Source organism: Protomyctophum parallelum (genome assembly GCF_964188405.1).
Source record: "Protomyctophum parallelum genome assembly, chromosome: 1".
NCBI lineage: Eukaryota > Metazoa > Chordata > Actinopteri > Myctophiformes > Myctophidae > Protomyctophum > Protomyctophum parallelum.
Window position 1 is genome coordinate 35,404,457 of NC_139697.1, and position 21,535 is coordinate 35,425,991.

General features: G+C 41.4%; 1 protein-coding gene across 1 annotated transcript; it reads left to right on the top strand.

Moving 5' to 3' along the window:
* Positions 1 to 21: 21 nt before the first annotated feature.
* On the top strand, positions 22 to 21,459 carry ints8 (integrator complex subunit 8). Its single transcript, XM_083764297.1, has 28 exons — positions 22 to 172; positions 1,084 to 1,222; positions 5,722 to 5,896; positions 6,226 to 6,366; positions 7,515 to 7,586; positions 7,970 to 8,021; positions 8,241 to 8,423; positions 9,332 to 9,439; positions 10,221 to 10,373; positions 10,897 to 10,997; positions 11,424 to 11,565; positions 12,084 to 12,154; positions 12,383 to 12,558; positions 13,138 to 13,268; positions 13,540 to 13,650; positions 13,821 to 14,025; positions 14,437 to 14,558; positions 16,212 to 16,387; positions 16,956 to 16,989; positions 17,072 to 17,131; positions 17,267 to 17,328; positions 17,786 to 17,904; positions 19,582 to 19,685; positions 20,052 to 20,102; positions 20,193 to 20,266; positions 20,590 to 20,654; positions 20,882 to 20,925; positions 21,262 to 21,459. The coding sequence occupies exons 1-28, from the start codon at positions 158 to 160 to the stop codon at positions 21,376 to 21,378; spliced, it is 3,003 nt and encodes a 1,000-aa protein (XP_083620423.1). The 5' UTR covers positions 22 to 157; the 3' UTR covers positions 21,379 to 21,459.
* Positions 21,460 to 21,535: the final 76 nt, after the last annotated feature.

Sequence of the window (21,535 nt, forward strand, 5' to 3'; positions counted from 1 at the left end):
GTGTGTTGCCATCATCAGTGTGAGACGGAAACGGAAATACACTGGAAATAATAGTAGACAGGCAAAGAAATAAAAATAATGTAATATCAAAGAATCCTTTGAGTATCAGATTCTGACCCTTTACTGTGATTCCCGTACCCGTTTCCACTATTCATTAATGTTGCCTACCAAGGTAAGATAATCGACCAGGCAATAACGGTAAACGATTAAACTAAAACTATAATGTTTAGACATTTCTTAGCGTTGTCCCAGGGAAAGAGAGTGGTTGTGTTGTTCTGCATGACAAGGTAGCCCACGTTTGTTTCCAAACTATTCTGTTCATAACCATCCATTTATGATGACTGTTTATTCATCCATGTTGGCATCTAGTAGTATAGGCTATGTATCCTGTAGCCCCTTTCGGAACCCTTTGTTAACTTTTCTGAATTTGGGACGTCCTAGGCTAGTGGGTACCGACATCACAAATTCAGAAAAGGTAACCAAGGGTGCCGAAAGCGGCTATGCAGCAGCATCCTTGATGTTCCGTTATTGCTTTTTAACTAAACACAGCATAGACTAGTGAAGCAGCTGTGAAGGGACTTGAAGCAGGTTAGTTAGTTAATTCATTTTGAAAATCAACTGTACAATAGGTACTACACGGATTTAGGGGTTATCTATCCAATAAAAAAATACACCCCCATCTAGGAATTTAATGGGTTACAGCATGAATGATGCTTGATGATAGCTTGATGAATTGAATACATAGACCCACAAACAAGCCCAAAACAAGCCCTCGATCGTGGCTTTTTGTGTTATCCTTTTAGTTAGGCTACTGCAAACTTTTGAAGAATTTAATTAAAAAAAAATCTCATCAAATATACATGATATACGATGATTTTTAAACATCACTAGTGCACAGATTTCTGATGATTGATATATTTGCATCCAGGATTTATGCAGAGAAAATGACATATTTAGAAAGTTAAATATGCTTTAGTTAATTATTCCCTTCTTTTATCTTGCACTATTGAGCACGTTGGCACAACAATTTCCTGTTGGACCAATACCATTGCTCTTCTTAACACATACAGTATGTCTGTGCAGGGTGCGATGAGTTCGGAGTCATCAGACCGGGTGGCAACAGTGACCACTAGCAGACCCGGTACTCCGCTCCAAACCTCCTGGTTTGAGTTCCTACTGGACAGCACACTGCTGGAGAAACACCTCCAGAAGGACTTCCCAGGTAAGCTCATATACCTTTTATTCTAGATGCAAATGGTGCATTTATATTGCACCTTTATCCAAGGATCCATTCATACACACATCCATACACTGATGGCGGAGGAAACCACGCAAGGCACCAACCTGCTCATCGGGAGCAATTAGGGGTTCAGCGTCTTGCTCAAGGACACTTCAACACTAATAGTCCTTGGGCCAAGTGCCCAGATATGACATGTCGGTACCGGTGAGGCGGCAAAGTTTAGTTGTGATTTTTTTTATTCCTATACATCCCTAGATTAGGTTTTGATATGATAGACCTTGCTGACTGGCAGCTTTTTAGTGGTTATCACCTCAAACCCCCCTTTTTGGTATATGGCTCTGGCGAAATTGTGTAAAGGCATACATTAATTCACTAAAATTACAAAAATCGACTTGGTAGTCTAACATTTGTCATGTAGTATCTTGACACATAGGGGTAAGTAGCAGAATAGTATTTTGGGGCATGCTACCATTGTATTGTTAAATATGACCTGCATCATCCACAGAAACACAAAGAAATATACTGTCCGCTTAACAAATAACAACAAAGATGGTTATTTTCCAGCACATTAGGGTGAATATCACTGCCTCACTTGTATATAGAAAACTTCCCATATCCCTAAGCTTCAATTTAAGCCCAAGATGACCTTTCTATCTTGAAAATGACTCTTTCTGTAGCCAAAATTCTGCACTATACCTCAAATCTGTGAAAATTGTATATTCAAAAAACTAAAAAGTGCCTTCCCTGGAAATCATCTTCTTTCAATGTATATTGTCTAATTAAGGAACCTTTTTGACAAATTATATTGTTCTTCTCAATACCTTATTCAATTGGTTTTAGAGTTAGATAGATAGATAGATAGATAGATAGATAGATACCTTCATTGATCCCACAGGGATACAGATACAGGACATAGAAGTAGTATAGTAATTTCAGACGAATAGCAGCACAAAACAACTTTAATATGATACAAAAATAATGTAAAATAATCTGCTGCAGAGCAAGGAGCCAACACAGTCAACAAAATAAAATGAAGTATACAGATGTATACACTCTATACAATCATTCTGTGTAAAGTAGACCGTAAAAAGGCAATCCTAGTTATGACATCAGCACAAACCAAAACACAGGTGACATACAGTATCAGCTATAACAGGAATATGTTACAATGTCACATAACATCACTGAGTCACAGAGGTTCAATTACCTAGCCCCTTATCATTACTTTAAAGGAAAGGAAACAGTTGTGCATATTTTACTTTTTTCTTTCTTTTTTTGAGTGGTGCAACCACTCCAAGGAACACCAATGTCCGTCCCTCCTTATGTCCATCTTTATGTATATGTCCCTATGTTTAGGGTACCAACAGGGTACTTCAGATTTTCTTTTAATCATCATCAGTATCTGAGTCTGTCAGCTGTGCAGGGGTCTCCTCCTCACTGCATTGGTTGGCACAGGTTTGTAATTTACACAGGTTTGTGCATTTCAGCCCATTCTTGAGACATGTGCACTCAGGTAGTTTGCATGACCTCACACACTTGCAGGATAGCAACTGCAACTGCAAGACAGCATCTGGTGCTGGGGAACCACGCATCCACTGCATTTCCAGCTGCCCTTCATCATTTGTGGTCCACCCATGGTCCACAGGGCTTGGTACATATTATGGCTGGGTTTGAAGAGACCGTCTCCAGATAGCAGCCTGATAGTTGGCACGAATTTAATGCATAAACAGGCAATCCTGACATGGTGGAAGCTGGCTGGACTCTACCTCTCCACGCCTTGTGCAGAAAAGTTGGTAGCGAAGATGATTGACTTCTGTAGTGTGTGTAGAGGGTACATACATGCGGCAAGTGATTTCCTCCAGCTTCTTGGAGAGCTCATCAGAGAGAGTCCAAGCACGGCCCAGCTCAAGGAAGGCTTCTTGGTATGCCCTGTCTGACTTAAATTGTTTGAAGGTGCCCATTTTCCCACGTCCTGCAAATGCACTTATAGTGTCACAACCGGTGAACGCATGCATGCCAATCAAGGCATCAGCAACACTTTCACCGAGTGATTGGCAAAGTTTAGTGATGTCCAGAAATCTTGTCCTGTTCTGTGTGCCACATTTTTGGTACACACGGCATGGAATGTCCTTGCTGAAACCAAGGGACAGCACCAGAACATCTGTGTCATCAGCTATGATGATCGCTGCCTTGTAGCCAGACTCTGCTGCATGGAGAGCATGCAATAGCATGCAGGTGTCGGCTTCCTCCTGCGTAGATCTCAGTTGTGTTACCTCCTCCCACTGGTCCTTGGTGATTTTGAAGCAGACTTCTTCACAAGTGACATACAGTGTCTTATCTTGCAGTCTATCTCTGTGCTTGGGCCGTTTCCATTCCTCCACCAAGAACTTGATGAGACTGGCTTTGTTTGCAGCACTGCAGAGCAGTTTCCTCCACTGCTGAATATTGTGGCCAGAAACAATGTTTTTGAACTGGATCCCCATTTCTGCACCTCTGTTTGCCCTTTCTGAATTTTTGATTGACATGTCCTTGTAAACATCAAAGACAACATCAATCCGTTCACTATTGCCACCTTCATGCAAGACCTTGGCTAGGGTTGATTCTGCCAGCTGTGCAAATGTCTTGTCATCTCCTTTCATTTTTTGGACAAGGCTCATTCCATCGATGATGGTTGTTGATGGTTTGGGGATTACTTCTGCTGGGGCAACACTCTTCTCCAACTCTCTGGCAAGAGTTGCCTTGTTTGTCTTGCGAAGAGATCCATCCCCATTAGCTAGGGCCCAGGGCACGTGTCCCAGTGGATGTGCCAACACATCTCTCATGTGTTGCTCTCGGCTCTGGGCCACCAGAACCATGTGGCCAAACAGATTCCTATCAGCCTTCAGAATTACTTCCTTGCCTTGCCCTTTGCTGCGTGTTTTTTTACCGACCTCTGAAAATGTTTTCAGCTTATTCTTTGTGATCTTGTCATAAAACGTTGTAGTTGGTGGAGTTGTCTCGAGACGTTCATGTTTGAAGGCTTGATAGGCTTGCTCTCCTATCTTATGAGCATCAAGTAGGTCATTGCCCACATCTGGTGGGGCAACAGTTGCTGTTGACAAGCTGACAAACTCACATTGGTCTGGACTGAATGGATTCAGCCAGCAGTTCTCCAGGATATCAACAATGGACTCAACACCAGCCTCATCTCTTCTGATCCTGGGCAGCTGTAAGTCTGGGTGATTAAGTTGAGAATCTCCTTGACCAACCATCTCCCTCAGCCGCCTCAGGAAGGCACTGCGGTACTCTGAGGTTAAGTAGTACTTGTAGACAGCCGCAGGTTTGAGGCTGAAGCCTTTTGTTCCACCAGATGTTTGTGTGTCCTTGTTGACAGTCTCCTCAATGGTCTGGTCAACAGGAATTCGTCCAAAAGGATTTCTGCTGCCAAGTTGGACGGAGAAGCCTCCTTGCAGGAAATGGGCATGCACTTCCGGGTGATTTGCAGGCAGCTGTGTCATTGTGGCATAATAGTATGAAAGGTAGCGGGCGTAGTTGAGCTTGTCATATGCAAAACACCAAGGAATCATCTCTCGGATGCATGCAAGGTGCAACATCCAGTTCCCTTCTCTAGAAGCACGAATTAGGCCCAACATGATATCTGTCATATCCAGGTAGGACATCCAGAAAGCTGAAAGACCTTGTTGGTTCCGGAGAGAGTCCAGGTAGACCTGGAATAGCTGTAGGGTGAGGGTGAATGAATCCTTTTCAAGAAGCTCTGTGAGTGATGCCTGACAGGTATCACCTTGGAAGCTATCAATGCTCCTCAGTGCTTCTTCCATGTGTGACATCTCTGTTGGATGTTTCTCCTTTATCCACAGAAGGAAGCCTTTCCAGGCAAGCCTCATCAATGCTTCATAGACAAGCTTGTGCAACCTGACAGCTCGATTGTATTTTCTGCCTTCCATCACACCAGTTACTGACCCTTCCGCAACAACTCCAGACTGCTCCACCACCAAATAATAGGCCACACCCACTTCATCAACTAATTTAATTGGACACAGGTTTGTTTAATTTATAAAAAGGAATGTCCAAAAAGAGTGTTATAGAAATTTTAATGTGCTATTGGCTGTCTGTGTTCTTTTTGGAACTGATGAAAATCCGCCTATAGAGGAAAATAACAAACAGTAAAAAAATATAAAAAGCTGCTCCTATGGAAAGTCTATCATATTTTAATTAACTTATATTGACCCTATGAACACTTTAAAATAGGTAAGGTTTTGCCGCCTTTTCGGTACCGATATCTCGTCCGGCCCAAGGACTATAACTCTGGGGGAGCCCGGAATCCCGTTGGTTCCCAAGCAGCCGCTTCACCCCTGATCCACTGCCGCCACCTAAGCGTTTAGCCCATTTAGACCTGAGGCCGATTCTGCAAATGTCTTCTAAATTTCTTCTAAAGATTTCTGAAAAACCTGTTGCTATATTAATCATTTGTTTTTTCATAGATCCAACCAACGTGCAGCTGATCATCCAGTTCCTAGAGCAGGCCTCCAAGCCGTCAGTAAATGAACAGAACCAAGTACAGCCTCCAGTGGACAACCGCCGGAACCGTACTCTGAAACTGTTGGCGCTCAAAGTGGCAGCATACATGAAATGGGACCTGGACACACTGGAGAAAGGGTTAGCCTGGGTTTGTTTTGTTTTGTCGAGTGCAAAATACATTTTGTCGAGTGCAAAAGACAATTGTTTGACATCGTTTCCATTTCAGAATGCATGATCGGTCATTGGTCGGTCTCATCTCCTCCATATTTCTAAAAAACATTAAGGGGGGGAACTGTCAAGGGGAGAACTGTCTTCACCAAAGTAGCCATTACAACAGTAAAATGACCTTTAGTAAGGGACGAAAACATAATTCCTGTGGCCGTGTTTGTTCAGCAAGCTGTAATAGTTAATGAGAGATTAAAAATGCCTCCAGAATCTTACTCAATATATTGACTCTCTCCTCTCAGCTTGACCATCCCTGTGCTGAACATGTTACTGAATGAGCTGCTGTGTGTGAGCAAAGTGCCCCCAGGGGTGAAACATGTGGACCTGGATCTGTCCACTCTGCCCCCCACCACCGCCATGGGTGTCATCATCTACAACCGCTGGTGAGTGAAGCCTAATTTATACTTTGTCGACCAACCGCATCATATGACAATAACATTACAACAGTATTGAAATTACTTCATAATCCCAGTTTGGGATTGTGACACAGTTTAACCACTTAAGCCCTATAGAGCGTCGCAGTCCCGACCCCTACCAGGGCCCAGGAAATGATTCCCCGTTCATTTTCCTCATAGACATTTCCAAAAGTATTTATTTAAAGACCTTTTAAGCCTCGTGCAAAGCCAACTCAAGTTAAATCATGACAACAAACACAATTTTTCGGGCCGAACAAATCAAAGAAAGAAAACGGCAGGTAATTATTTGTTTGGTCCAAAATATTGTGTTTGTTGTCATGATTTGTCTCATCTCGAGTTGGGTTTGTACGACGCTTATAAGGTCTTTAAATAAATACGTTTTGAAATGTCTATGGGAAACATGCATTGGGAATTATTTCCTGGGCCTGGTGTCATCATGGAAGGGGGTGGGGCTGCGACGCTCTATAGTATAATATACTTCAGGAACAACGGAAATAGCTGATCTCTGTCTGAGCTCACAACACGTTACATTTGTGTTGATCAGCTAGTTCCTTCTATTAAAACAAGATTTAGCTGACATTTGACCTAATTTCTCGTTTTATTGTCAATGGCAAATATTGAGACGTGTGGGGACAAAGCTGTATAGGAGGGGATAGCGCCCCTCAAAAATCACACCCGTTTGAAGTGAGGGGCGCTCTTATCATCGTACATCATCATGCCGTAAAATAGACACTAACACTATGCCTATTTGCTCAGACACTATGACGTAAAATTCTCCATTCATTGTCAATGGGAATTTAATGTTTTTGTTGGAAAAAAGTTTGAACATACACTAAAAGCTGGATATAGGAGGGGCTAGCGCCCCTCAAAAAAATATAAGATTTCCACCTATATAGGTGCCATGTTCTGTGTCTGTCATTTTCTAGTCGACTTATTTCAACCACAACCTGGTTAAATTGGGTTAAGATTTTTGAGAAAAGACAGGAAGCAAAATTCACTGGACAGTTTGACATTGACTTTAAATTATTATTAAACTGCTACAGGAAACTCACAATGTAAAATATATCTTCATTTTGCCTTTCTAATTACAATGTATTTTTCTTTTTGTCATGAAGGGCCATCAGAACGATAGTGCTGAGCAGTTTTCCTGAGAAACAGAACAAGCCTGGGCCTCACCAGATGAACATGTAGGCCTTTTAAATTCTCCTCTAGACTTGCAGCTTGTGTGTGTTGCACCGAAAGGGAAATTCTTGGCCGAAACCGAATATAGGAAACAGTTGGCCGAAAACCGAATATCCGAATATGATTAATATTATATATCTTTTTTCCTACCATTGCTGTCATGGCCGTACAGTACCTTAAAGCTACCTGATTTATGGCAAAACTTAACTTAAATAATAATCACTATTATGGGTCCATAAAACATTTATTCAGCTCTTTTGAATGCATTAATTGCATACACTATTCAGTGATATATTTTCTGCCTATCCGTGTGTGTGTGTGTGCTGAATTACAATGACAAGGATTGACATATTACATAATATCGATGTGTTCCGGTTGTATTTCCCAGGTTGAGTATTGTGCAGCAGGAGAAAGAAATGACGGAAAATATCCTTAGTGTGGTGAGTATACAACAAACTTTAGTACCAAATGCAACTTTTTTCTGTCTTGGGTAGGGCTGGGCAATTAATCCAAAATATATCAAACTATATTTAGAACCAATAAATAATTGTGATATTACATACTAGCGTCATGTCCAGGGTGTGTACAGTACTTTAAGCTGCTACTCGCTACAGTCTGCCTTATTTTTAATAATGTTTTCAACATGTCGCCACCTTCAGTTGAAGGAGCAAGCAGCCGACTCCATCAGTGTCCTGGAGGGTGCGTTGAGACTGAAGAAGGACTTCTACATCCACACCCTGAGGACACTGGACCTGCTGGCTGCTGATGCCAGCACCACCAATGGAGAGACGGAGTCGTCCACCGCAGGTCTCCGCATCAGTGCTGAGGAGCTACACTGTCAGGTTAGGTCTATAGCAGTGTTTTACAACCTTTTTGTATTCGGGCACCGTTTCTCAACTTCTGGTTGAGGATATTGCAAGTGGGCCCCTAAATAACTGACACTGCAACACTACGATTTTAATAATGTATTGTAAAATAATAAATAAATGAATAAACTTTAAAAGTGAGTTTTCATTGATACAGATAAATGGGAACTTAAAGTATACTATGTTAGTTCCATTGATTCAAACCGGAACACATGACGCAAACTGCAGTTTAAATTTGTACGAATTAAATGCACAAAATAAATGCCCCTGGTGTGAAACTTAAAGGACAACTTTAGTTTTTATCAACCAAGGTTCATGTTTTAGGTTGTTATTAGAGAAAGTAAAAGGTGAGTGTTAATTTTCTTTCATTTGCTGCTTTCTTTCGTTTTGGGGATTTTAGCAGTTTTTGACAGGGGGGGGCGGGGGCATTCGAGCATGGGGCTAAATATGTATGTTTTTACAAAAGATTATGGCGATTTATTTTGTTATTTTTTACTATAGTCCTAATAAACCCCAAGAAATTACATCTGGCCACAAAAGATCACAGGATCTACTGAATGTGTCAAACTGACATATTGAGCCTATTCACACAGTATAAGACTATAAGCCTTCCCCCAGTAGGCTACCTTCACATTCAGTAGATCCTGTGATCTTCCGTGGCCAGATGTAATTTCTTGGTCTAGTAGGACTACAGTAAATAATACAAAAATAAATCACCATAAAATTTGGTAAAAAAATACATATTTAGCCCCATGCTCGAATGCCCCCGCCACCCTGTCAAAAAGAGCTAAAATCCCTAAAACAAAAGAAAGCAGCAATTCTAAATGAGCAATTCTCAACAAGTGAATCGAACCTACCCTTGATGTAACTTTTATCTTTAACAGGTGCATTATGACTTGGGAGGCATTTACTTCCAACAAGGCTGCACAGACCAGCCGGCTTATGAGAAGGCTTGTGAACACTTCAGACAGACCAGGGAGCTGTTACAGAAGGTACACATATGTGTTCATTCTGCGCTTGGTAATGGGTAATGGACCTTTACTAAGTACAGTACATAACTTAGCCTTTGTGGACATTTCTACCAAGATTTAGAGGAATACCTCATTTTAGACAATAGGAAATTACTCAACCAGTCTGCCCTGCAGCCCAAATACTGGTTATCAAAGTAAAATGAGCAGTTGCTTGCTTTGCTGTTATTAATTAGTATCGCATTAGCTTGATTGCATAGAGGTGCCTGTCGGTTGGAACTTGGAGGTTTGTGTGGTTGAAAATTGTGAAATGACACTGGACTGACAGAGAGAGAGAGAGAGGTGCCAGTCCCTCGTTCCTCTTGGACCGGTTCACTTCACTCGTTTGGTTTTTTGTGCGCACTGCAGCAGTCACAGTGTAGCTCTCCGCTCGAGATGAATGAATGTCATGTGCTCATTTCAGTTTTGATTGTGTGTATATATACTTCGACTTTGTTGTGCGGCGGCGGTACCGCACACCCAAAACAGCTGCTCTACAAGCTGACAACGCATTGTCTGCGATGCGTTGTGAGCTTGTAGATCTGCTATAATTCTGTGTGTGTGCACTTTGCACGGCACCACGTTAATTAAGCTGGTTGTTAAAGTAGCTTGTGCCTAAATGATTGTACATATTAAAGAGATTAATTGGAATGATAACACATTTCTGATTGCCAATGGCAAAGAAATTGAATTATGGTTTCATTACATGTGGAATTTAATATAGAATGTGTTCCCAAACTAAAATGTATCTTTATCTGACCTTTAGCTGGACTCAACTCTCCATGTGCACCTGGATGAGAAGCGCCTGGCTGGCTACTGGAATGCCTGTAGGGCCTTGACAGGAGTGTTAGACCCCAGTGACTCACACAGTACACCCTATGGACAGATAAACAGCCTGATCAGGACAAACAAATACCAGGTAAACAGATACGCAACAGATCTGCACCCCTTTCATTTCAACTTCATGCACAATTGATTTGCCCCATAGAAAATTATTAAAAAACTCAACAATTAGTTATACTGGGTAAATATACAGGATATACTGTACCGTATAAGACATATGAACACAATTAATTATATATTTACCTCATTGACTGAGAAATGTAAAGAAGGGGAAACAACCGTTAACTGAATACAATGTATATTAACAAGAGTAGGCGGTAGACAAATTTCTATCACTTTGGACATAATTCTAATTGCATTGTAATGCTGCTATCACTTTGGACATAATTCTAATTGCATTGTAATGCTGCGATCACTTTGGACAGAATTCTAATTGCATTGTAATGTAATGCAATGCAATGCATTGTAATGCAATTATAATTTTTTTATTAAGTTTCAATTAATTTGACAAATATATGTACTGTGTATATATTCAGGTCTAGTGCTTTGACATTGTTCTGAATCTTTTAAAATGTATTGTCATTTTTAAACTCCTCTAGGCTCTTATTGAGGCCTTCATCAAAGACAATTTGTCTCGCAGTTTGCCAAACCACTTCAGACAATCTGTTCTCAGGGAGTTTCTACATAAAGTCCAGCAAGGGTGAGTTGGATATCATCACACTGTTCAGTGTAGGGTGTGCCAAAATATAAATCTTATATCAATATAGTCTATTGTGATATACAGTAACATTAGATATCATCTTGGATTTGGGACATTGTAATATGGCATAATCGCGGCTCCTCCTGTCTACATGTCGAAGTGTCCTTGGGCAAGACACTGAACCCTACATTGCCTCCAATGAGTCGGTCGGTGTGAGCTTGCCACCATTGGTGTGTGAATGTGGGAAGTGAGGATGCTGGCGTCGACTGTTCGCCACTTCACCTCCCAATGTATGAATGAATGAATGAACCATTGTAAGCACTTTGAGTAGGCACGTAGTGCATAGAAAAGCGCTATAAAAATGCAATTTATTATGATGCTCCCTGATCCTGCCTTTTTATAATGTCTATTTGTTGCTGTGTACAGCGAGCGAGGCATTGATGAGGTGTGCCACAAGCTGTGTGTGTGCAACTCCGTGCGAGACGCCTTGGAGGGAGAAGTCCTCAGTGTGCGTTTCCAGCAGCTGCTCCTGAGACCTAGTAAACGAATGGTGGACTTCATTCTAGAGGTGCCAACTTCTCAGATTGAATTGCATTATAGATTAGATTGAATTATTTTACCTACTGGGGAGTCGAGCCTGAGTTATACCGTACTTGGTTGCAATGTCAAGTGGTCATAGGACGTTCAGGTGTGTCAGTAGGCAGGTTCAGGTTGTCTTGGGTTTTAATTTGGTCTAGATAAAAATGCTACTTATACTATACTGCACATTATACTATACTGCACACTACTATATATATACACTACTATACTGCACATTTACAATTAAGGCATTTAGCAGAGACTCTTAATCCAGTGCGAATCTTGTGATTTAAAGTAAGCAAGAACAACACATGGTAATACACCAAATATATAGACAGATGTTAGGTTCGTAGCTTGCTTATGGTTCTTGATGACTAAGTAACTAACAGTAGAATATCTGTAGAGTGAAGCTATGGGTATACACTAGAGTGCTATGTCTACATAAAATCCTATCTAAATTACCTAAATTTAGCAATAACATTTAAATGTTATTTCCTTTCCCTACAGGTGTGTACACGATCACTGGATAAGGATCGTCCATCTGAAACCTCCAGAAGAAATATGGCCAACTTTATGAAGTGAGTTACACCTCTTTTAGTATAGTACTGTACTTTTAAACACCTTTTTCCCCCCTGTGCAAATAATGTAAACCTTTAGCATTGCATTGCACTGCCTGCAACACACATAATTACTACATTTGGCAAATAAGTTATTATAAGTACCAGTATTATAATTATAATTGTGTATATTTATTTAGTTCCCACTTAAGAAAACGTACCTTTGGTTAAAGTGTCCATTCCTTTCAGGACCTTGTGTGAGAGCCTTGAGGAGCTTCCTCTGGTGTTCATGGTGTCATCTCACAAGCTGTTCATGGAGCTTCTGAAGGAGGAGGAGAGGAAGGTCCTGGTGGAGCAGATGAGGAAGAGGTCGGCCACTATCAACCTCAGCGCAAAGCCCCTGCCTTCTTTCTATGACATACCAGGTACCTCCAAAGCCCCTGCTTTCCTTCTGTCACATACCAGGTACCTCCAAAGCCCCTGCTTTCCTTCTGTCACATACCAGGTACCTCCAAAGCCCCTGCTTTCCTTCTGTCACATACCAGGTACCTCCAAAGCCCCATGGTTTCCTTCTATCACATACCAGGTACCACCAAAGCTGTTTTCAGCACATCAAGGTGTCAGGACTTAAAAAGTAAATCTGCATGGGGAACTCATCAGGGCGGTGCTGAGGGACAATAAATACATACACCACAGTTAAAAGACACCACATTTTGGACATACAAGATTTCCACCCAAAATGACGATACTGTACAATGGAATGTAATTGTAGCGACATGTTGATAGTCTACAGTGACACTGTAATATGCATTTAGGTTACAGTAGGAGCACTAAATCAAGATTAATCAAGAAGGTTTTATTGTATAAACACAACAATAAATAAATAGGACTGGTGAAGTCAGCTTCCCTGCACTTGGGTCCTTGAGTCCTGACTTAATGACATGCTGTACTGTACTAACATGCTTGGCTGATCCTGTGATTGACTGTGGTCTTTCCTTTCAAAGCCTCAGCCAGTGTGAACATTGGCCAGCTGGAGCAACAGCTCATCCTGTCCTTGGAGCCACGGAGGATCAGACAGCTCCTCATTGAACTCCATGGCATGGCCGAACGGCCCTTCTGGAGGGTCAACAGCAAGGTAGGGGGAAACGGATCCATATACTCAAGAACTCCTCTAGCATCAGGATGATGAAATGTGGGATTTCATAAATAAAAATAAAAATAAAGGTACAACCTTAGAAAACAAGCTAATAGATTTACTCTAATATTTTGCTTTTATCTTGAACCAGTGATTTAGATCACATGCATTTACTGTACCGGTATATGCTGAAGTAGATCTCTGCTAAATAAATGCATGGGTTATTCTTTTTGTTTTGTTAAAATCAAGTTTCCCCCTTTTGTGTTAACAGTGGGAGGTTCCTTCAGACTACATCAATGTGATCCTTGGCATCAAAGACAACCTGACCAAGGACCTGGTATACATCCTCATGGCCAAAGGGCTCCACTGCATCTTAATAAAGGTCTGTTTGAAGAAATATTAGATGATAATCACATAATCTTATTATTAACGTGACATAGATTTTCTGATGGTGTTTTGTGTGCAGCGCATGCTTGCACAGAAATCCTTTGTTATTGTAAGAAATACATAATGATACCGACTGATTCCTGATCTGATCCGTTTTCCGGGCAGGACTTTGCTCATGCCAGGCAGCTGTTCTCGGCATGTCTGGAGCTGGTGACTGAGTTTTCTCCCAAGCTCAGGCAGGTGATGCTGAACGAGATACTACTGCTGGAGGTCCGAGCGCACGAGACAATGGCGGCCGAGGGCAGCAGGGAGAGGCCACCCCCCGACCTGGTCAGCAGGGTCAGAGGGTACCTGGAGATGAGGATACACGGTGGGTGGACTTTATGGCTTCACACCTACCACTTTCATTTTAGGCGAAATGCTTTAATATTTTTTAAAGACAGGAGATCTACAAGCTCACAACATTTAATGACGCATGGTGAACTTGTAGATCAGCTACTTTCGTTATTCATCATACAACAAAGTATATAGGGCAAAGCCTGAGATCTACGAGCTCACAGTGCGTTGGTTTGTAGGCTTGTAGATGAGCTATTTTCGGTGGAGAGATTTGGTTTAAAGGGAACAAACTACGAGTCCAAGGATATAGCCGTAGGGGACTAAAGTCAACCATGTACATGGGGTTTAAATGGTTAATAATTTAACATGCTACACTAAAAGTGTTCAATCAATCTATCAGCGTATATATGGTCTCACCCCTGATGGTTGGTGTGGTTGTTTTCAGATCTGCCTCTGCGTCAAGTCGTTGGGGAGGAGTGCGTCGCCTTCATGTTGAACTGGAGAGAGAACGACTATCTGACTCTGCAGGTGCCACAGTCTCTGGTGATGAACAACCCTTACATTAAGGTGAGCATGTGTTATTTTTCACAGTCTGACCATTTTTATAGCACCAGTACATCACTGGTATTCAACTATTCATCATCATTTTTCGACCGCGGTCGAGATCGTGGATTTCACAATATTACGCCAGACTTCATTGCCATCACCAGTTCCTGCTTACTGATGCCTGTGTCCCTAGCGATGACATCAGGGAACGACGGTTTTCTACCTCTGGTCTGCTTTGAGGCAGGACTCCAGAGAAGAAGGGAAGATATAATCTCATTGTCAGCTCTGTAGCAGTGATCGGCAAACTGTGTTCTTCTGGATCGGACTAGTGAAGAAACACGGGGAAGGTTGCCGTATATTAGATTAGTCGAGGGGTGGCTCTTCCAAGACGGATTTAGTAACACTGGTAGTAACTGGTAGTAATACACAGGTATTAACTTTTATCTATGAATATATTTTTTTCCATAGAGCTACCGCCCAGTCTTTAAAACATGACACACCTTTGGGTGATGCAATAGCCAAATGGATAGGGCACATACCACATGGGTGCAAAATTCCTTCTTCAGTGTGTTCCTATCCTGGTTCTACACCTGACTGGCCAGACAGTTTGCTGTGTGTCTTTCTCTCACTGACGCAATCGAACTAAAGCAGAAATCGACTACTACTACTGTACATAAAGTATCATACTTTAAGTACAGTAGTAGTCAAGTCAGCCTCAGAGCTATTGATTTGGCAACTGGGTCTACACTCTGCAAACTACTGTTGTATGGAGTACATAGGCATTGCAGCTTATGTTGTATAAAATGTTTAAGAATGTGGACTCAAAGGATTTAAAGGGTTTGAAAATGATGGTTAAAATTAATGTACACGTTATGTACAGGGCCGGAAGAAATACGGGTATTTTGGTTTAATTTGGGGGTACGCTGACCAGGGCAGTTCTGGTTGTGGCCTCCTGGTGGTGCTATAATAGGCCAATGTGAAAAGGGTGCCATTTCTTCTTGAATGATTTGAGGCATTTTGTTCCAAAAATCCACTTGTTGGTGGCGCTATAACAGGCCAATGTGAAAAGGGTGGGATATATTCCTCAGCCTAGTAGGAAAGTCTGTGAAGGATTTCACGTAAATTGCATGCGTTCGTGATTTGAGGATTTTTGTTCAAAACGGGCCAATCCTGCAAACTTTGAGATCCAATGTTAGCCAGTTAAGATGGAATATGAAATATCGGACAGATCCGACGTGAACACATGACTATAGAGATAGTGTGTAACGATTTGCTGGATTTTTGGACAGAATGTGGAGGAGTAATATAAAGAAATTGGGTTTTCAAAAGTCAGCCTCCTGGTGGCGCTGTAACAGGCCGTTCTGGAACATTTGGGGCAGAGGTTCATTGTTGGCATCCAGGGAATGTGTGTGCAAAATTTGGCATCGACCAGATTAACGGTGCCGGAGATGAGCTGGTAACAGACGGCCACACACGGACGGAGTGCAAAATGTACTCTCTCCCCATGCCTTCGGCCTGGTGGAGACATAAATGACGCGGTTATGTAACTAGCTCATGATGATTACTGGAATCTTCATCATCTCATTCGTCCAGGCTAATGAATTGTCACATCAAGCTTGGCTGCTTGACTTAATCTCTTATCTGATACCCGACTTCCATATTTTCCCCTAATAGCTCGGCCAGCTTCTGGCCTCCACCTGCAAGGAGCTCCCAGGCCCTAAAGAAAGTCGGCGTACAGCCAAAGAGCTGTGGGAAGTGGTGGTGCAGATCTGCAGTGTGTCACTCCAGCACAAGAGAACGAGTGACGGCCTCATTAAACAAAGGGACTCCAGTAATGGCATCCTGCACAGGTATATCCTGATTTAACTTTAAGCACTGGTGTCTTGTGCTTAAAATAGCCAGTCTACAATGTTGTGATCAAGAGCGGCTATTTTTTGAATGACACGCAACAGAGTGACACAAGAGGCTGCTGATATGTACATATTGTTTTATTATTGGTGCTTTATATAATCTACGATTTGTCATAATTTTGTTCAAGGACGGCAGGAGACGATTTCCAAAGCATTCCACGGCCGACATCGGCGTGGTGGAGAGCTAGCTTTATTTGCAGCCTCTGCCTAGCATTTGTTTCTCAATTTGTTTTAGCAATTCTGGACAAATGTATGGATTGAGTGACATACATACACACACAGATACCGGCTACATTAAAAACTAAAGTGTGTTCTCCATTGTTTTATAGTTCAACTAATTAATGTATATCATTGGGGGGAAAAAGGTCAAATTGGACTATTGAAGCATGTTAGGCTACTGCTACTGTACATAAAGTGTAATAAGTGTTAAAACAATTATTTGTGTTTGGCAAATTCACATTGTGTTCTATCTATTACAAAAAGTCCATTCTGTTGTCTACCTATTTAGGAGTAAATTCATCACTTTCATCAAGAAGCTGAGGGTGAGTATTGTCTTTAATTAAATTAATATATTCTGGATGATGAGATGTAGTGGATTCATGGGTTTTCTTACGATTCTTACAGGAGCCTCTAGTGCTGACCTCCCTCATCTCCCTGTTTGTGAGGTTTCACAGCATAGTACGGGTATGCATTGCTGCAAAAAGCGCAAGTTTTGACCAGCCTACCTCATCTTATGGCCAATTTGTACTCTCAGCTTTATAATTTTTATTAAATGTATGTAATGTAAATGTATGCATGACCAATGGTCTGTTGTTCCAGGATGATATCGTCAATGAGGTGACAGCAGAGCACCTCTCCATCTGGCCGTCTTCTCTCGCTAAGTAAGAGCTTCTCTCTCTTGTTGCTCATCTGGAGGTTATGCCATTAATAATTGTATCATTACTGTTGGACAGAAACTATCTCCATTTGTCATTTTTTCACAAATTAATTCCTTACTTTATACTATTACAGTGTCACACAAACATTGTCATTGTATACTATAATGCATCGCATTGTGACATACCGGTATTGTGAAAATGGTTTATTTTTGCTATTTTGTCAAATTTGGAAAGTTTTCAGTTTTCACCAATGATGGCGGCAATACAGGTCATTTTTTCCTCCTGCGTGTTAGTGACAAGATTTAAGATGAGATCAAACAGTAAAGTTTGATCTCATCTTGATCCACAATGAGAAAACTATAAAACTAGCCATTAACAGCAGCCAAAGCTTTGAAGTTTCGATTGTTTCGATTGAACCTTGACCCAACCACTGACTGAGCTTGTGTGTGTGGCGTCCCAGCATACAGGCTGTAGATGTGGAGGCGGTGGCTGTGACGGTCAAAGAGCTGGTGTCTTATGCGCTCACTTTGAACCCCAACAATCAGTCCTGGCTCATCACACAGGCTGACATCTACTTTGGTAGGAAACATGTACTGCACAGCACATTCAGGGTAGACATTTAGGGCGCTTTCACACCGGACATGTTTGGTTCGTTTAAAACGAACCATGGTCCGCTTACCCCTTTGGTTCGGTTGGTGTGAACGTGCATACGAACTCTGGTGCGGATCAAAGAAACGAACCATGGTCCGCTAAAAAAGGCCGAACTCGGTTCGCTTCCAAACGAACCACGGTGCGGTTCGTTACTGGTGTGAATGCATTCGGACTTTATAGAGGACCAAATACAGGACGATAGGCAAAATAGCCGTCGGGCGTCGGCAGTTGTGAGGCTGCATTAATAATTATAGTTATAAAAGCATGTATTTTTTTACGGGGATCATATGACAGCTGACAGTCTGATTTTAATAGTAGACGCATACAGTATGTCGAGGCGCAGCGCAGCATACGAGGTTCACATGCGCAAAATGTACAAGTTATCGACATGGAATGGTGCACGGTATGGCACACGATGTTAGCTTGTAGATCTGTTTATTTTAATCATGCGCCGGCCGCCGCCACGCATGCGAATCTGCGATGCATGAGTCTTCATGCGAGTTTCTCTTTCAACTCGTGTCCCCTCCTTTTTGTGTGTGTGTGTGTGTGTCTGTGGGCGCGTGGGCGCGCACGCACATGAGGGGACTGGGGGAGAGACCCATATATTTATATGGGAGAGACGCAGAGACAGAGAAATATTTAAAATCATCCATGTCGCGCAGGCCGCAGGTATCGAGAAAAAGCCAATGTTAAATAAGCTATACACATGTGGTCCCAAATGTTTAATTGATTACATCACTATAGCAAAAGACGTAAAACTAGGTCAACTCAATTAGCTGCAGCGGAGCTGTTCTGACTTGAAGCTCAATAACCAACTGACCAAACCATAAGATGACATGGAAATGCCCGCCGCGGCGCCGATTTGATGCGCAGAAATAACATGGGTGAAGGTGCACACATGGAAGAAAAGTCCTTTTTATCGGGGATACCTTGTTGTAGGCTATACGTCTCCGTGAATTTATGCATCAGCATTCAGCAGCAAGCACATTATTGTTCAAACACCTGCTCCTCTGTTCATCTGTTGCTCTTATTTGGCTAATAAAATAATTAATAAGAATGAATGCAATAGCAAGTTGTTGCTGCCTGTCATGTTGCTGTTCTCTTCTCTCTCTGTGTGACTGAAGGTTGCACCTGCAAAAATTGTAGACAGTGATTTCCCCTCATGTTCTTTTCCCCCCCACTATTTGGTTCGCTTAACATGTCCACGTGTCATTTGTTTACATATTTGGTACGCTTTACAAAGTCCAGTGTGAACACCAAACGGACCAAAATCAAAATGCAAATATTTGGTCCTTGGTCCTTGATCGGACCTTCTAAGCGAACTTTGGGTGTGAAAGCGCCCTTAGTTTGTTTGGGGTGTTAAAGCTTTAATAAAGGCTTCTGTCCTCTTACTACCATGGTGAACTGTTATATGTATTCAGTTATCAGTCATGCAATCTAGGTGGCCAGTCCACATGGACTCCATACAGTACATCATGTTTTAGTTTGTAACAACTAAAATGTCCAATACAGAATGGACACCTTATGGAAAGGGGTGCCTTTATGAAAAACATTCAGTGTTTAGTGATTAGTTGATCCACTTATATTTCTGTTGAATCTCTTTAGTGACCAACCAGTACCCTGCAGCCCTGCATTTTTATCTCCAAGCTGGTGCAGTGTGCTCTGACTTCTTTACCAAAGCTGTGCCCCCAGATGTCTATAATGACCAGGTATAGTCCCCATCCTTGGCTCAGGTGACATATTCGATATCCAATGAGGGGATTGAGGGCACTCAGTCTGGCTTTCTGGACAAAACTTTGGCCCGTACCAGAATGTACAATTAGGGTGTGGGAAGGGCATGAATGTTTGATCTATTGGGTAGAATAATGGTGATGTACAAGGTTTTGGTGACTTGATATAGCCCTAATCATATTACTGAAAGACTCTCGTAGCTGTTAAGGTGATTGGCTACATGCAATTTACTTACGTTTTAGTCAGTTTGGGATCCTACAAAGATTTGTTTATCCATCATTAACAAATTAGATAATTATGGCTCTATCCTTGTAGTTTATCACAAGACTGACCCTTTCTTACAGGTCCTGAAGAGAATGATCAAGTGCTGTTCGATGACGAACTGCCACACACAGGTCAGACTTAAGCAAAGATGTCTCTCCCACCAGATTATTTTGCTGGTTGATGTTTAACATCAAGCTATCTTTCTCCTTTTCGATTGTTAGGTTGCTGTCCTCTGTCAGTTTCTGAGAGAGGTAGACTATATGACGGCATTCAAAGCTCTTCAAGAACAAAACAGGTAATTTACTAACCTTTAAACCTTGTTTACTTATTTACCTGTATTTGGGGTTTCTGTTTTTGGTTAGACCATATTTCAAATTAAAAAGGGATATACAGGATCACATGTTCACATTGTACATAAATGGACACATGCAAAAATAGAAATAAACCTACAAGCTTGCAAAGTATAAACACTGAGTGTAAGTGATTAATCAATATAGACAATTAAAACTGATTCCTTGATTTTTTTTTCCCCCCCTTGATAATTAAATTCCAAAAAAGTAGTAGAATAATTTATAATTGTATTCCTAGACTTATAAGTTCTGTTTATTTTTATTTCAGTCATGATGCCATGGACTCACTCTATGACTACATCTGGGACGTCACCATCTTGGAATATCTCACACGTATCCTTTACAAAGTTAAAATATTATTTAATAATACCACTAGGATAACTGTATTACACCTTGGAGAACGCTAACGTTTGTGGCAATACTCTTTTTCCACTTCTGTATTTTTGTTGTGTACAAGATTATATAAGCTACCACTGGAAAAAAACGTAATAATGCTGAAGCCTAGTTCATTGACTTCAGTGTATAATATACTTTAACTGTCCCCTTAACTGTGTGTTCAGATATTCACCATAAAAGGGGTGAAAGCGAGAAGAGACAAATAGCTGTAAGTAATTTTTTCTTTTGTCTAATCGATTTCACAAAGGTGATTTGTTTAAGTAGCAAACTGGTCCCTGACAACTTGGCCTGTTACGTGTACAGACCATTATGGTCTTGTGAGCCATGTGGATCTTAGCTTAATAAACCCTGACATTTTAAAGATTGCACTGATTTCATATCCCTCGCTGTGAAAGGGATACATATTTTACTGAGATCTACCTAATGCAATAAGGATTCATCTCAAATGAGTATTACATTGCCGCTTACTCACATAATTGGATATTGCTATAGGGTTGAACGTGTATGTACAGATGAGTTAGGAGCCATTCGATCTTCTTTTCAGGTAAAAGCGATTGGTCAGACAGAGCTCAATGCCAGTAACCCAGAGGAAGTACTACTATTGGCTGCACAGAAGCGGAAAAAGAAGTTCCTTCAAGGCATGGCTAAACTGTACTTCTAAAACACACAGGACCATTTCTCTGGAGGACAAAATACTGTACATTTTATTTCATTTGGTAAAAAATAAACATTTTCAAATAAATACATTTTGTATCTGTACAAATTTTCATACATGTTTAGTTTCCCTCCATGGGAAAACCTAGGAAACTCCCTGAGGT

Coding starts and splice junctions, on each gene's coding strand:
- ints8 (XM_083764297.1), top strand. Junction 6,367..7,514: donor GTCATCATCTACAACCGCTG/GTGAGTGAAGCC, acceptor TTTGTCATGAAG/GGCCATCAGAACGATAGTGC. Junction 12,559..13,137: donor TTCTTTCTATGACATACCAG/GTACCTCCAAAG, acceptor TTCCTTTCAAAG/CCTCAGCCAGTGTGAACATT.